Source organism: Hylobates moloch, unplaced genomic scaffold (genome assembly GCF_009828535.3).
Source record: "Hylobates moloch isolate HMO894 unplaced genomic scaffold, HMol_V3 SCAFFOLD_1, whole genome shotgun sequence".
Classification (NCBI taxonomy): domain Eukaryota; kingdom Metazoa; phylum Chordata; class Mammalia; order Primates; family Hylobatidae; genus Hylobates; species Hylobates moloch.
The window spans coordinates 23,073,580-23,089,661 of NW_026652276.1; the positions used below are offsets into that span (position 1 = coordinate 23,073,580).

General features: G+C 43.8%; 1 protein-coding gene across 1 annotated transcript in view; it reads right to left on the minus strand.

Annotated features, from left to right (window-relative positions):
* LOC116810284 (sterol 26-hydroxylase, mitochondrial) overlaps positions 1-15,840 on the minus strand; it is a 34,000-nt gene extending 18,160 nt beyond the window's left edge. The window contains exon 1 of the mRNA XM_032754468.2: positions 15,157-15,840. Coding sequence (XP_032610359.1) covers positions 15,157-15,411 — 255 coding nt within the window. The 5' untranslated portion in view covers positions 15,412-15,840. The remainder of the gene's footprint in view (positions 1-15,156) is intronic.
* Between the last annotated feature and the right edge of the window lie 242 nt (positions 15,841-16,082).

A 16,082-nucleotide genomic window follows, 5' to 3' on the forward strand; every position in this document is an offset into this window, starting at 1 on the left:
CCGTCTCAAAAAAAAATTATAATTAAGGTTGTTATGTTAAGTTATTGTACACCAGAGATAACCAGACTTCTTTGTCAATTGTGTTTCTAACTGTAACTACCCTGGGAATTGTGTTATTCACAGACAATTGTTGTCTCGTTTTACTCCTTTTCAAAAGATGGTTTACAGTAATCTATAGGACTTTGACAGGTGTTCTCAAATGCAGGTTTCTGATAACTTTGGATATTGCGACATTGGAATAAAGGAAGAGCTGAAATGTTCACAAATATCAAGCAAAATAAGAGCTAACTGAAAGAACTCAGGAAACTGAAGCAAGTCTTTTTGACTTTTGCTTATAATATTGCTGATCCTTGTTTTGTTTTTCAGAGTCAAGGAAACTTATTTTGAATTATTTACAGCCTTAATAATTGAGTAAGCTATATGCCTGTGAACAAAATTTGGAGCATGTTTGCTTCTCTCTGCCAGGTTCCTCTAGAATTTGGAAACTATCTGTGAGTATTTTTTTTTTTTTGAGACAGAGTCTTGCTCTGTTGCCCAGGCTGGAGTGCAGTGGTGTGATCTCGGCTCACTACAACCTCTGCCTCCCGGGTTCAAGCGATTCTCCTGCCTCAGCTTCCCAAGTAGCTGGAACTACAGGTGTGTACCACCACGCCTGGCTAATTTTTGTATTTTTAGTAGAGAAAGTGTTTCACCATGTTGGCCAGGCTGGTCTCAAACTCCTGACCTCAGGTGATCCATCCACCTCAGCCCCCCAAGTGCTGGGATTACAGGCGTGAGCCACTGCACCCAGCAGAGCATTCTTAACTTATGGCAATGTAGTTGTTTGCATCAGTGCAATAAGAATCCATTTTTCTTTTGCAACAGGACGCAATTGGAGAAACTGTTGTTTTACCAAGGCTTTGACTGGAAAGTTATGCTTCTCTTTAAGGAGTCAAGCTTGAGTTGCCAAGCCAATAAAAGCCCCTTTTGGAAAAGAAACTGGCCTTATACCCTCAACTACATAGTCCCTGTACAGAGTTCCTGACCTGTGGTCAGTAAAGAATGTCACTTTCTAACAGGCCCAGGAGCTCCAAGTTTATCTTGGGACCTTAAAGGAGAGGATCACCCAACTCACAGGTATTTGAGGATACAAACCCATGGCTGGGCTCAGCTTTAAAAGGTCTTATCTGAGCTTCCTTGTGGAACAGAGTTCCATCAAAGCCAATCTAAAAGGCCTATGTAGAAATAATTATTCTTGCTGTACTTTATGCAAATAATCAGGCCAAGTATAAGACTGAAGTCTACTTTGCAAACAACTCAGTCCTATTATGATTTTTTTTAACAAAAATGAGGACTAGAGAGAGAGAAATTATGTTTCAAAACTTATCACACATTTGTAATTAAATTCTAAACTCATTCATTGTTCTTAAGTTTTTGCCTACATTTTAGACTAACCGTGCCTGTTCCTGTGAACCAACCAGCAATCTTTGGCTGCAGCTCAGATGGATAATGTAAAAATCTGGGTCAATATTCTGGTTCTGAGCAATTATCCTGCAAATCCTGTCAGGTGATAGGAATAAGTAGGATGCCCATCACTCGGAGGTTTCCTTTTTGGGAAAGGAAGACCAAGGGAGCTAACCAAAACCAAGCACCATGCACCCAAGTCTTAGCAAGCATAACTATAGCCACCAGTTATCTGGGTGTGTCACAAGACATCCTTTTCTCTCCTTTGTTGGAGGAGGACTCAATTCCACAGTTTCACCTTAGCATTTGGCTTATGATAAGGAGTCCATGCAACACCCCTGAGACACAGTTTTGTCCCAAACTCAATTTCAAGCTTCGGGTCAAAGCTCTACGAAAGAAAACTGGATCTACAGGATCCAGAGGCAGACGATAACAGGGGTTAAAAGGCACAGCACAGGTGAGCATGGCTAATTCCCTCTGATTAAGCCAAGCCTCTCATTTTATGGATAAAGGTCATGCTAGTATCCATGGCATAAATGAGGTCTAGGGAACTCCAAGGCTACTGACACTAGTGGGAATAGAGACATAGGTGAGAGTGGATAATTCCTATTCTCTAGGCCCTCCCTGCTTCATGGGTGCAGGCCGCTTTGACACCCACAGGTGGCACCCTGTCGCAGCTGTCAGGATTCGGGGATGCAAGGATGGAAGAGGGAAAGAGAGTGCTCTTCCTTCCGTCCTTCATGTACCCCACATATTTGCTAGAAAGAGAAGGGAACCAGGGATGCCTGCTCCTCTCTTTCTAGATGGGTAGCCATTCGTCTTCAGTCTGTACCCTTTCAAATGCATCCTGAACCCCCGGGACCCCTTTGAAAAAGCGCCTTCTTTTTTCTTTTCTCCTCCTCTGTCCTCTCTTCACTGATACGTAATTGTGGCTCTGTACTACAGGACACTCCCCTCAGATGCATCCTCCAAACTGGGAAAAGCTAATTTCCCAAAACCTTAAACTGGCTGGTTCAGGATTGGGCTCAGGGGAAGGGAACCCAAAAGCCCAACATGCCTGCAAAAGGGTAAAGTTCTTTTTAACCAGTCAGGATTTTGGCCTCCCACTCCCTGGGCAAACTGGTAAAAGGCCATGGGATTTTTGAGCTGACCTTACCCGCCCTTTTCTCATTTTGATACATGTTTTCTAATAACCTGGTTTGTCTCTCCTCACCTTCAGGGTATCAAACTCCAAATGGTCATGCAACCAGAGCCTCTGACAATGGCCCATTCTGCCGGGGACCCTTAGGCCTCTGAGGGAGATATGACTGCCATTTTCCCAAAACAATGACCCCTGTCAGCAGGAAGCAGTTAAGATCAATCTTCATCCTCATCCCAATCCTTATTCTAACGGCAGTTAGAGGTACTTCTTTAGAGTGGGGAATGAGACAGCCAAGTACAAAGAGATCCCTGGAGAAACTCCGACTGGTCCTCCCACTGGGGTGGAGCCTCGGGAGGTTTACCCGTTTGCAGGGGGCGGAGCTTGTCCTCTCCTGTTCCAGGGTGGTAACCTGGGGATTCAATCTGTGAGATGGGGGCCCGTTAACAGGCACCTCTCTAGCTTTGCAGAATTTTTTTCCTTTTCACCCAATAAATTCCATTTTTCTCACCCTTCTATGTGTCCGCGAGCCTAATCTTTCCTGGTTGTGTGACAAGGACCCCATTTTTAATTGAACTAAGGGGAAAGTCCTACAACAGCCTGGCCAACATGGCAAAACTCTGTCTCTACTAAAATACAAAAAATTAGCCAGGCATGATGGCGCACACCTATAATCCCAGCTACTTGGGAGTCTGAGGCATGAGAATTGCTTGAACCCTGGGAGTGGAGGTTGCAGTGGGCCGAGATGGCGCAACTGCACTCCAGCCTGGGTGAAAAAGTGAGAACATGTCTCAAAAAAAAAAAAAAGAAAGAAAGAAACTTGGTGAAAATGTGAAACAAAAGGTTTATGGAAATCTTGTGTGGTTTAAAAGATGACAAATTTGATAAATGTATTTATGAAGTTTTATTAAAATTAGTTTTAATATGATAATATACTAATACAAAAGTAAAATATTTCTCTTTTGGATAAAATTTTCTGTAGTGTTAATAAGACAGTAAAATATTTTTGTTCACTTTTTACATAAACTGCAAAAAGAAAAAAGAGAGAGGAAAGAAGAGACAGATTCTGTCTCATGCTGTCTTATGTCTTTTGATTGTTTGGAAAACTGAGTCTCCTTTATCAAAGAGTGCAGGTTTTTTGTTTTTAAGAATCTTTTAGGCCAGGTGGGATGGTTCATGCCTCTAGTCCCTGCAATTTGGGAGGCCAAGGTGGGTGGATCACCTGAGGTCAGGAGTTCAAGACCAGCCTGGCCAACCTGATGAAACCCCATCTCTACTAAAAATACAAAAATTAGCTGGACATGGTGGCGCATGCCTGTAGTGCCAGCTACTCGGGAGGTTGAGCCAAGAGAATCACTTGAACTCAGGAAGCGGAGGTTGCAGTGAGCCGAGATGTGCCATCACACTCCAGCCTTGGTGACAGAGTGAGACTTTGTCTCAAAAAACAAACAAACAAATAAACAAAAAGAATCTTTTAATTATCACTTTGGTTAAATGAATGACTATTGTTTTATGGTGACTTATGATTCTATTTTGGTCAAGTGTTTTAAACCTTTGACATATTTGGCAGGCTTCCCAAAAATCAGATTTCAGCTTCAAAATTAAGTCTTTTTTGACCTTTAACTTTGGGATGCTACAGAGGTTCCCTGAAGCATCCAAAAGAGAGGTAAACAGAATTATCTGACATGCTAAGTTACATGGGAAGCATTGTCAAATTAGAAATAATGTTTAACCTTCTTCAGGTTACGTTTTAATGAATGTTATTAATATATATTCCAAAATTGTATGGGATTTCTAAAATTCTAATGTGTATGTTATATTATTGTAGGCCACAGAAATAACCAAATTTCCTTGTCAATTGTGTCATTAACTATGACTATTTGAAGTCATTTCCCCAGTTAATTGCTTAATTCTGATGCAGTTTATGAGAATTTCACAAACACGCAAAATCCTAGAATATGATGACTTTAAGGAGGGTCATGAAATGACAGAAAGAACCCTGAGAAGCACTCTTGAATTATTTTAAAAGGTTATAATAACTTTAAAATCATATCAATTGGACTGGGTAAGAATTCTTGAAACTTTAGTGAAGAAACTGGTTTATAAAACTGCTAACCCAAGCAGAGCAAAAAGTAATTAAATACCAAAAAAAATACCTTGCCAGATGTTCATGCTAAATCATCCAGTACTGAAATTGTTTAGATATACAGTTTGAATGAACTCCATGGTCTAAGTCAAATTACCTATGATAACTTATCAGTTATTAGTGCTATGCACCTAAATTGGAGAAACAACTGGTATCCAAGAGGACGTAAGTCCAGTGTTAAGCATGGACTCGTGGAGAACCAGGACAGCCACCTTGTCCTTCCTGAGTCCTTAAAGCTTTTTTTTATTAAAAGTTCTGCATTCCATAACTCAACAGGAAAAAGATAAAATGATCCAAATTAAACGTGTGTGTGTGTGTCTGTGTGTGTGTGTGTGTGTGTGTGTGTAGTGACTTCTACATTGCTAAGACAGTTTGTGACCAATATTTGGTTTGTCAAACCCATATTACTGGGAAGACAATCAAAATTTCAGGTACATTTCGCTACCTGATGGGACATTTAAACATTTATAGAGGAATTTCATTCTATTGTCATTTTCAGTGCAGGTTGTCTGGTTGTATAAAAGCTTTCCCACACAAGAGGACTGATGTTATAACAGTAGCTCATTATGCCACCGTGTATTTTCACCAGGAAAAGAAAGCTTTTCATGGTTCACCGACTGAGGACATCAAGCCCTTCACAATCTAGAACCCAAAAAGTGGGTCTTCAGAGAATGTCACAGAAAGACTGCCCTTGCCATCCACACTGCATCAAGACTTCGAGACCTTGAACCTTGGGTTCATAATCTCATAACTCAGAAGGGTCCCTCCACATACTCAGAACTGTACACCCATTAGAAACCTTAAGGTAAAGCTAACTAGGGAAGTTTGTCCCCAGAAGAAGACGGTATCCTTGATAGGATAGACTTTTTCCCAAGATCACAGATCAAGACTTCTTTACTATCACGAGACTTATCTTTCAATTTTTTTCTTTGTTTATGCCCCTATGAACAATAGAAGTGAAAAGGGGGTCTGTTGTGTGCACTCATGGGGTGTACTTTTATTTGTGAAAGATTTTGCAGCCAGCCTTATTACATGGATAAACTTATGCCTTTGATAGATGGAAGACAAAGGGCCAATGTAGGTGGGAAATTTTAATGACACATATGTTGCCTCATAGTCAGTCAGAAACAGAACACTGGTCCACTCCTCTTAACCTACATCGTGGTTTAAAAAGATCATTGCCAGGAGGTCTTAACTCTGCTCAAAGGGCATCATGTATTAGGTCCTTTTTTCCATGGTTTGGAGTAAATGAGGCAATGATTGGAAATTTATCCCTCAGCTGGGTGCAGTGGCTCATGCCTGTCATCCCAGTACTTTGGGAGGCCGAGGCAGTTGGATCACTTGAAGTCAGGTGTTCAAGACCAGCCTGGCCAACATGGTGAAACCCCATCTCTATTAAAAATACAAAACTTGGCTGCGCACAGGGGCTCACGCCTGTAATCCCAGCACTTTGGGAGGCTGAGGCGGGTGGGTCATGAGGTCAGGAGATCGAAACCATCCTGGCTAACACAGTGAAACCCCATCTCTACTAAAAATACAAAAAAAATAGCCGGGTGTGGTGGCAGACTCCCAGCTACTCGGGAGGCTGAGGCAGGAGAATGGCGTGAACCCAGGAGGTAGAGCTTGCAGTGAGCCGAGATCGTGTCACTACACTCCAGCCTGGGCAACAGACCGAGACTCCATCTCAAAAAAAAAAGAAAGGAAAGGAAAGGAAAGGAAAGGAAAGGAAAGGAAAGGAAAGGAAAGGAAAGGAAAGGAAAGGAAAGGAAGGAAAGAAAGAAAAAAAAAAGAAAGAAAGAAAGAAAGAAAGAAAGAAAGAAAGAAATTTATCCCTCATTATAGGCTCTCTAGCAGATTCTACTGTAAAGGATATGGTTGCACAACAGACTTAAAATTCTCTTCTGAAAGTTATGCTAAATAATAGAATTGCTCTAGATTACCTACTGGCTAAACAGGGAAGTATCTGTGAAGCTGCTGGTACTTCCATCACATCTGGTATTTTAGAGATTCAGTTGTAGGGGATTAACAAAGAGACTGCTTAGTTAAAGCAAGTAGAGTCTTTAGCTGATTCTTTGATCTATTTGATTTTAGTTGGTTTGGTTTATGGGGAACCTGGCTAAGGAGCATACTCCAAACTCTAGGTATTATCCTCTTGATAGTCATAACAGTAGTCTCCCTGGTGCACTGTATTCTCTCAAAAGTTTTAAATATTTGCATGCAGCCATCTCTAGAATGTCAAATGGTCTCTCTTCAACTAGAATGAAAACAGCTAAAAGAAATATGTGACCATGAGAGGCACCATAACCTATGAATGATGTGCTGAGACGAGAAACACAAAATGATGGTAACTGAGAGCAGTGCTAAGGCCCTAAGTTTTGCTCATACTCTTACCTAAGTAAGAAACTGACCAAAAGAGGAGAAATTGGAAACAAATTATGGGAGGCCATTGTTTTGGACTAAGCTCATGCACTAGCCTCCAACAGACCACACCAAACCAAAACAGACTCACTTATGCTAAATGTGACATAATCAAACTAAGACTTTAAGGAAACAAATAGATCCTAGAACAGACTAAGTTTTGTTTTTCTTCTGTAAACAGGACATCCCACCATAAGGAGGTACCCTCTACTCTAACCTTTACAAAAAAATAACCTGAAGTCCTTGTTCCCAACTTACAAAACCCACTGCTCTGCTATTTCCCGGTGGGTTCCAAGACCAAATACATACATTTACAATGGTGATAATGATATCAATGAGTAAAGTATTGGTCATCCTCCAAAACTGAGATAACCGAAAGTGGGGAATTGTTAAATCAAGTTCAAGTTTAGCCTAAAGCTGCCTCCTTATATATTAAGTTTGGCCTAAAGGTTTCTCAGCACATTACAAACTATAACGTAAATGGAGTTGTATACAGACTGTAGCCTATTCTTGTGCCAATCACCAAGTTTTGGCCAATCAGAGGTGGCCAACTGTTCAAACCATGTTCAAATTAGGCAAATGCCAAGCTGTAATCAATCCGGCTGTTTCTGTACCACACTTCCATTTTTTGTATGTCACTTTCCTTTTTCTGTTCATACATCTCCTTCCACCACATGGCTGCACTGGAGTCTCTGAGCCTACTCTGGCTCAGGACGCTGTCTGATTTGTGAATCGTTCTTTGCTCATTTAAACTCTGTTAAACTTCATTCAGCTAAAGTTTTTCTTTTTCAACATATTCTTTCCATCTCTTAGCAAGCAATAAATATTAATAGATCTGTCCCTAACCTTTTTAATGGCTGCATGAAATTTCATCATATGGATGTACCATAATTTAATTAGTCCCCTACTATGGGACATTTAAATCATTCTAATCTTTCCTGACCACAAATAAAGCTGCATTGAATATTCTCGCACGTCTCTTTGCCCACAGCAGTTTATCTGTAAGGGCAAATGCTAAATTGCTTTGATTCATTCTGGCAATGTAATTGCTAAATTGGCATAACTCACACATATTTCGCCTTAATACTTAGTTTCATATTCCCATTCCTGAGGCTTTTGGGCCATGTTCCCTGTTCCGCTACAGCCTCAAGGACAACTTTATAGATGTCTACCAGATGGCCCTGAAAAACACTTAAGTCCAGTCAAGGTAACTGGACAATAATCTCTGGAAGGCCTGATGGTAACATGAGTGCTAGGGAAGAAAATCTATCTAATCAAGGGTTTTTGTCAAACTGAAGAAAGAATGTGTTAACAGAATGGGAGTGGTTTTTACAAAATCCAGGAGAAGGAAGCCAAATAGGAAGAATTTGGCAGCATTTATCACTCACAGTCCAAGGGAGAGAGACAATTAACCTGGAGAGTCACCAGAGAAGTACATTCAAAAGGGTTTCTCCAAGGCCTAGATGGAATTTTCTTTCATACGATTCTACTCCTTTAGTTCTGGGTCCTTCTAAGCTGTTCAGTAATGTAGTTAATAATTTCTCTCCCTAGGTACATGAATCCTAGGAAAAGGGTGTAGCAGATTAAAGATAGCTACAGATTCCTTGACATGCCTCCCATTAAGAGGTGAAGTCCATGTCTCCAGGATCTCAGTGGGCTCTGTAACTGCTTTGATGAGTGGAATACAGTGGAAATGATACTGTGCTGGTTTTCAGGCCCAAGCCTTAAGAAACTGCAACTACTACTTTCTGTCTCTTGGAACATTCACTCTGGGGGAAGCCAGTACATGCAAGAAGTCCAAGTGTTCTAAGACCACCATGCTGTAAGGAAGCTCAAGTCAGTCATATGAAGAGAGAGAGATAACCAGCTCTCTGCACCAAACATGCAACTGGAAGTCATCTTGGCCAAACCAGGCCAGGCACCAAACATGCAACTGGAAGTCATCTTGGCCATTCCAGCCCCAGAAGATGTGACATGCCAGCTAAAAGCCAGACTCAAGGCCCAGACATATGGCCTCACTTGAGCAATCCTCTCCATTTTGCCCATTTGAGCTGAAGGCCCACTCCATCATGAAGCAGAGATAAGTCATTTCCATTGTGCCCTGTCCACATTCCTGACACACAAAATTATGACTATAACAAAATATTTGTTGTTTTAAGCCACCACGATTTGGGATAGTTTGTTATGCAGCAATAGATAACTAGAACAGAGGGTTCTAGTGCAATGGAGTATTATGATTCCTGGGAGGCTTGACTTCCTGTCTTAGTTCGTTTTGTATTGATATAACAGAATATCTGAGGCTGGGTAATTTATAAAGAACAGCAATTTATTTCTTACGGTTCTGGAGGCTGGAAAGTCCAAAGTTGAGGGGACTGTATCTCGTTAGGACCTTCTTGCAATGTCATCCAATGGCAGAAAGCAGACGGGTAAGAGGGCATGTGTGTATGGTGGGGAGGGAGGGGTTAAAATAATCTTTTATCAGTAACCACTCCCATGATAACTAATCATTCAGAATCATTCCAATCACCTCTTAAAGGTCCCACCTCTCAACACCGTTGCATTGGAGATCAAGCTTCCAACACATGAACTTTAGGAAACACATTCAAACCATAGCACCTCCTCATTATATAATCATGTGGGCACTCCAGTCCCCACATTTGTTTCTCTGGATTTGGCCAGTGTGGGTCAGTCCCCAACAATCTGCCCATGCTGAGTGTGTTGACAACATTTAGTTTCTGAAACCTCAAACACTGAGAACTGAAGGGTCAGCCTTGTTCAATCTGCCCACTTCCCTCATTGTCTTTTCTTCACTCTATATTATGTCAAACAACCCAGATCAGGGAGCTGGGAAGAAGAGTGTCACAAATAAGTTTACCATCATATGTATCCACTGCTCAGTACCACTCATGGCACCTCCCCTATGCCTAAGCCCGTGCCTGGCACTTGGGGGAAAGAGGTAGGAAAGACATAGGCCCAGCCCTCACAGCTTCACAGCCCAATCTCTAAGCCATATCAACAAGTGATGATAAGAAACATGATACATGATGGCCAGGTAGAGTAATTTATGCCTCTAATCCCAGTACTTTGGGAGGCCAAAGTGGGTGAACTGCTTGAGCTCAGGAGTTCAAAACCAGCCTGGGCATGGCGAAACCTGTTTCTACCAAAAATAGAAAAATTGGCCAGGAGTGGTGGTGCATGCCTGTGGTCCTAACTACTTGGGAGGCTGATGTGAGAGGACAGCTGGAGCCCGGGAGGTCAAAGCTGCAGTGAGCCATGATCACACCACTGCACTCCAGCCTGGGTGACAGAGTGAGAAACTGTCTCAAAAAAAGAAAAAAAAAGAAAGAGAAACATGATAACATAAAATGACACATATGTGCTTAGGACATTGGGGCACCTGGGGGGATTAAATCATTAATCTCCTGGGCACTGGGAGGCACAAGAAGGGTCACCAAGCCAGGCAGTGCACAAAAAGAGCTACAGAATAGATATCTCATAATTCTCAGGATCGATATGTTTGAAATATATTAATTTGGTATAAATGTAACATGTTTACATTCCATTTTTCCAGCTTTCAACATAATTTTTATTAGGAAAGAGAAAGGCACTGGCATTTATGTAGTATGACTTTTACATGTTCTAATTCCTATCTCACTCCCTTAAGTGCTACAATGCTTCTCAAAGCTGATTTTTATTACTTTTATGTGTGCTAATGCAGTTTTTGACAACTGAGGGCATAAGGGACATTGTGGTTGGCTGTTCCTACATCCATTGCCGTCCTTCCCTTTGCGTGGCACACACCTGGTTTGGGTGGGAGGGTCCCTAATCCCAACTTGAAGATGAACCTGCACAGAGGTAAGTTAATTAGGGTATGTCTATCTCCACCTGGCCACTATGGTGGGTTCATGGATAGGCAATTAACCCAGGCCAAGCCAGTCAACCAACTCGTGCAAGACAGCTGAGCCAAGGGAACTGCAGAAAAACAGAGCTGTCATTTTTTAAATTTAGAGATGGGATCTTGCTATGTTTCTCAGTCTGGTCTCAAACTCCTGAACTCAAGGGATCCTTCTGCCTCAGCCTTCCAAGTAGCTGGGGGACTGTAAGATTGTGCCATCACACCCAGCCAAAGCTGTAGCTTTGATGACTTCCTGAATCTCTAGAACAAATACACCTGAAGGACATTCAACTATTGGTGTTTTCAGTTCTATGAGCCAATAAAGCTGCTTTATAGTTTAAGCCAGTTTGAGTGGCAACCTAACAAATTCTAACTGATACAAAGTGAGTAACTGAAACACATTCTCTAATTTTAAAAGGCTATTAACTGAGTTTTATAGATGTACAACACTCCCCTATTAACTCACACTAGCCACATGTAGTGGGAAAGACTAATGTATTTCCCACGGGACGGCCCAGGTTCGTATGCCCCAAAATCTTTGGGATACAAGGACTGAAACCAGGGTGCTCTGCTATATCCCAGCCCTGGACTCTCTTTTAAGAAGCCATACATCCTGACTTTCCCCTGCTTCCTCTTCCTCATCCTAAAGCCATCTAGAATTTCTTTGGTTAGTTACTGCTCTAGACATCATCCTAAGCAAATCTGCCCCTGAGAAAACCTTAGTTCTCACCTTTGAGGCATTTACTGGGTCTCTCCCATTTCTACAGGTTAAATCAAGCAGAAGAAGTTAACAGGAGTCTGTTTTCTTGGCTTAAAGCAGGGATCCCCAACAACCGGGCCACAGACCAGTACTAGTCTGTGACCTGTTAGGAACCAGGCCTCCCAGCAGGAGGTAAGCAGCAGGTGAGTGAGCAAAGCTTCATCTGTATTTACAGCCACTCCCCATCACTCACATTACCACTTGAGCTCTGCCTCCTGTCAGATCAGTGCTGGCATTAGATTCTCATAGAATCAAAAACCCTATTGTGAACTGCGTATGTGAGGGATCTAGGTTGCACACTCCTTAAGAGAATCTAATGCCTGATCTGTCACTGTCTCCCATCACCCCCAGATGGGACAGTCTGGTTGCAGGAAAACAAGCTCAGGGCTCCCACTGATTCCACATTATGGTGAGTTGCATAATTATTTCATTATATATTACAATGTAACAATAATAGAAATAAAGTACACAATAAATGTAATGCACTTGAATCATCCCAGAACCATCCCCACCACCCTAGTCCATGGAAAAATTGTCTTCCACAAAACTGGTGCCAAAAAGATTGGGGACCACTGGCTTAAAGGATCTGAGTTCACAAGAAGTGATTTCAAAACTGTCTCTCAGTATTTTGTGACCTGCCCCCTGTCAACCTGAAATAATCAAAAGAATCAGAATCCAGTTTTAAACATTTTATTCAAGTGAAAAGCTGGGAATAGCCATTTGGGAAACACACACTCCAGAAAAATGGGATCAGTGCTCCAAAGTTAAAAGTTAAGACCTTGCTTATATAGACAGGAAACAAAGTTTCATAGGGTTGTAACATTTTCTATACAAGGCTGGTTTATGAGTTACAATTTAATTAGTTATCATTTGTTTTCTTTTCCATGTGTCTCATTTTCATTTCCTTTCCAATTTAAAATAGTATAGTTTACATTTCTTCTTAAAGCAATGTGATAGGCATGAAATCTTTGCGTGAGAAAGGTAAAAGGAAGTTAATCTATAATGAAGTTCAACAGTGAACTTGAACATCTTCCTTGGCCCCCTGTAGACATTTACAACATTTTCAAAACAACAGAGGTAAAGAAGAAAGTTAATCTATAATCAGAGAAACAAAGGTTACAGCTGCTTAGGTTACAGCAGCCTGCTTATGTGACTTGAGTGCCATAATCACATAATCACATTCCCTTAAGGCTCAAAATATTTTAAAGTTCCAACAGCTTAGGTTTTGAATTATTTATTTTCACACCCCCAAGTCTCACAAACATGAGCCCAACAGGGAAGATTGCAGGAGAGACAGCAGCCACCAGGACAGTGCAGAGGATGCAGCCCTGGTTGTAGTCAGTTTTGCCCTTCGTTGCCCTCAGAGTCATCTTCTCCCTCATCCTCAACCTCCATTCCAGCTTTCTCTGGAGTGTGGCTCAGATCTGCCTTTCCATCCTGGATCCTGCCACACCTGAGCCTTCATCACCTTAGACCCTCTGCACCTCTCCTACTACACACACCACAGCCTGGACAGTGTTCCATGCAGGCTGTCTTCACCCCATGCCTGCTCAAGAGCTCACCATGGCCCCTCAGAGGAACCAGGGCCCTTATCTTGATATTCAAGGCTGTCCTCAAAGGCCTGTCCTGTCCCCAGTCCCCACAGCTCCTCCTGACTTTTGACTCCTTCCCAGCACAGACACATGACCAGCAGATGGTTGTCGACCCCAGCCCAGGACCAGCCTACTCCTATCAGTCCCTGACAACCAAGTGTCCTTGTGGAGGCACCCCGTGAATCGAAGCCCCCTCCCTCTTCCCCAACCTTTGAACAGCTTCTCCTCCCAGAGTTCTCTCTGTGAAGTTAACTTTTTGTTGGTTTATCTCTTTGTCCTCCATCTTCTTCAGAGGAGCATATAAGCCCCATGAGGGCAGAAGCCTCATGTCACTGAATCCCAGCACTTGGAACCATGCCTGGAACATGGTAGGTGCATTCATATTTGTTGATAGACATTAGGAAGACAGATCCTGCATGAAACCCTTTGGTTCATTTCCTAAATCCTCTCCAACATTGGTCAGTGTTGGGTTTTCCGGTCTCTGTCAGTGAGCAGTGAGCTATTCATCCCTGCCTCATTTCTGTGTTCTGCTGGATAAAACTTTTTTATTAGACATTGGTTTTCTCCCCCAACACCACTAACCTGAACACAGATTACAGGCTGATTTCTTTTTTTCTTTTTTTTTGAGATGGAGTTTTGCTCTTGTTGCCCAGACTGGGGTGCAATGGCGTGATCTTGGCTCACCACAACCTCCACCTCCCTAGTTCAAGTGATTCTCCTTCCTCAGCCTCCCAAGTAGCTGGGATTACAGGCATGCACCACCATGCCCAGCTAATTTTGTATTTTTAGTAGAGATGGTGTTTCACCATGTTGGTCAAGCTGGTCTTGAACTCCCGACCTCAGGTGATCTGCCTGCCTCGGCCTCCCACAGTGCTGGGATTACAGGCATGAGCCACCGCACCTGGCGCCCCCACCCTTTTTTAAAATTTTATTTATTTATTTATTTGTGAGACAGAGTGTCGCTTTTTTGCCCAGGCTGGAGTGCAGTGGCATGATCTTGGCTCACTGCAACCTTCGCCTCCCAGGTTCAAGCGATTCTCCTGCCTCAGCCTCCCTAGTAGCTGGGATTACAGGCATGTGCCACCATGCCCGGCTAATGTTTGTATTTTTAGTAGAGACGGGGTTTCACCATGTTGGCCAGGCTGGTCTCAAACTCCTGACTTCAGGTGATCTGCCTACCTCAGCCTCCCAAGGTGCTGAGATTCCAGGTGTGAGCCACTGCACCCGGCCTCAGACTGATTTCTTAATAACAAAAAGTACCTTTTCCTTACTGTCTGTGAGTTTGCTTCCACAATCTGAGAAGCAGCATTGTGTTTTCCCCTAAGAGGAAATTTACCTTGCAAATAACCAAGAGGTTTCTATAATCCTCCTGAAGTTATTTTGTTTGGAAGAAGTCTGTGGTAGCCAATATCACCACAGAATTAGTGATTCCATAATATCTGTCAGCTTACACACTTGCCTCTGCCACTCTTCCCAAGACAGCTCCCTCCTCAACTTCTGCTCACTTTAAGTCCAGCGTCCAGATCCCCCCTTGCTGGTGCCGTCCTGATTTACGCCCCTCCTCGCCCTGTTTATCTCAGCTCAAAGGGCTCTGTCTGCACTTTGCATATTCTCCCTACAGATTTCCAGTTTATTACCATAGCCTCAGTGGGTCCTCAGCTGAGTTCCTGCAGCCTTCACTTTCTGTCCAAGGTCTCCTCACCACTAGCCTCTCTGTTCCGGTGCCCACCCCCATCCCCAGAACGCGATGCCCCCGCAGGTTACCTGTAACTGGTGCAGTTGCAGGGCATAGCCTTGAACGAACAGCTGAAAGAAGAAGCGCAGCTGCCCTAGACGTGGAATCTCCTCTAAGCTCCGTTGCCGCCGCCGGACGCCAGGCCCGGCTCCGGGAGCTCGGGTGGCCTTGTCCGAGGAGAGGGCGGCAGGGGTCGCGGCCTTGGCTCTGGCCCCGTGGAGGCAGAGGCCACGGCCGGCCCCTCGCAGCGCCCACCTCAGCCTAGCGCAGCCCAGCGCAGCCATGGGTTGTGCTCGCGCGCCTGCACCTTTGGTCTAGTGCTGAGCTCCCGGACCCGCCCAGGCAGCAGTGCAGGGCGGGTTCAAAGCCGGGCGCTGGGGAGGGCCGAGCAAAGGCCAGCTAGACCCCTTCCTGCTCACTCCCTCTCTCCTCCCAGCGATGCGGGGGCTGCAGGAGAGGGACGCGATGACTCGGGGATATCCACGGCGCCCCGACCAAGGCCTCCGCCACCGACTCCTGACCCCGCGCCCCCGAGGCCTCTCAAACAACTTTTCGCTTGGTCTGAACTCTGGGCGGGGGTGCAGCGAGATTCTTTCGAAATCGGGAAGCCCCACACCGGGATAGGTCCTCGCCCGGTCGCGGGTTCCCCACCCAAGGCGACCCTCGCGTCCTGGAGGGAACGGGAACCGGCCGCGGCTAAGCTGCCCTCGGCTTCTCCCAATGGCCGTCCGGATTGATCCCGGAGTCAGTTCGGAGCGAGGGGGGCCAGTCATCTGATCCCTGGAGAGGGGCCGCTGAACAAAGAAATCTAAATATTCGTGGTTTTTTTTTTTTTTTTTTTTTAATTCAATTCTCCCTCCAGGCATCTCCCTGCCGCGTCTGCCAAGGCAGGATATTTCAAACTGCAGATTGAGACCAGATTTCGTAGATGATGGCCAGAATTATTTTTAATAAA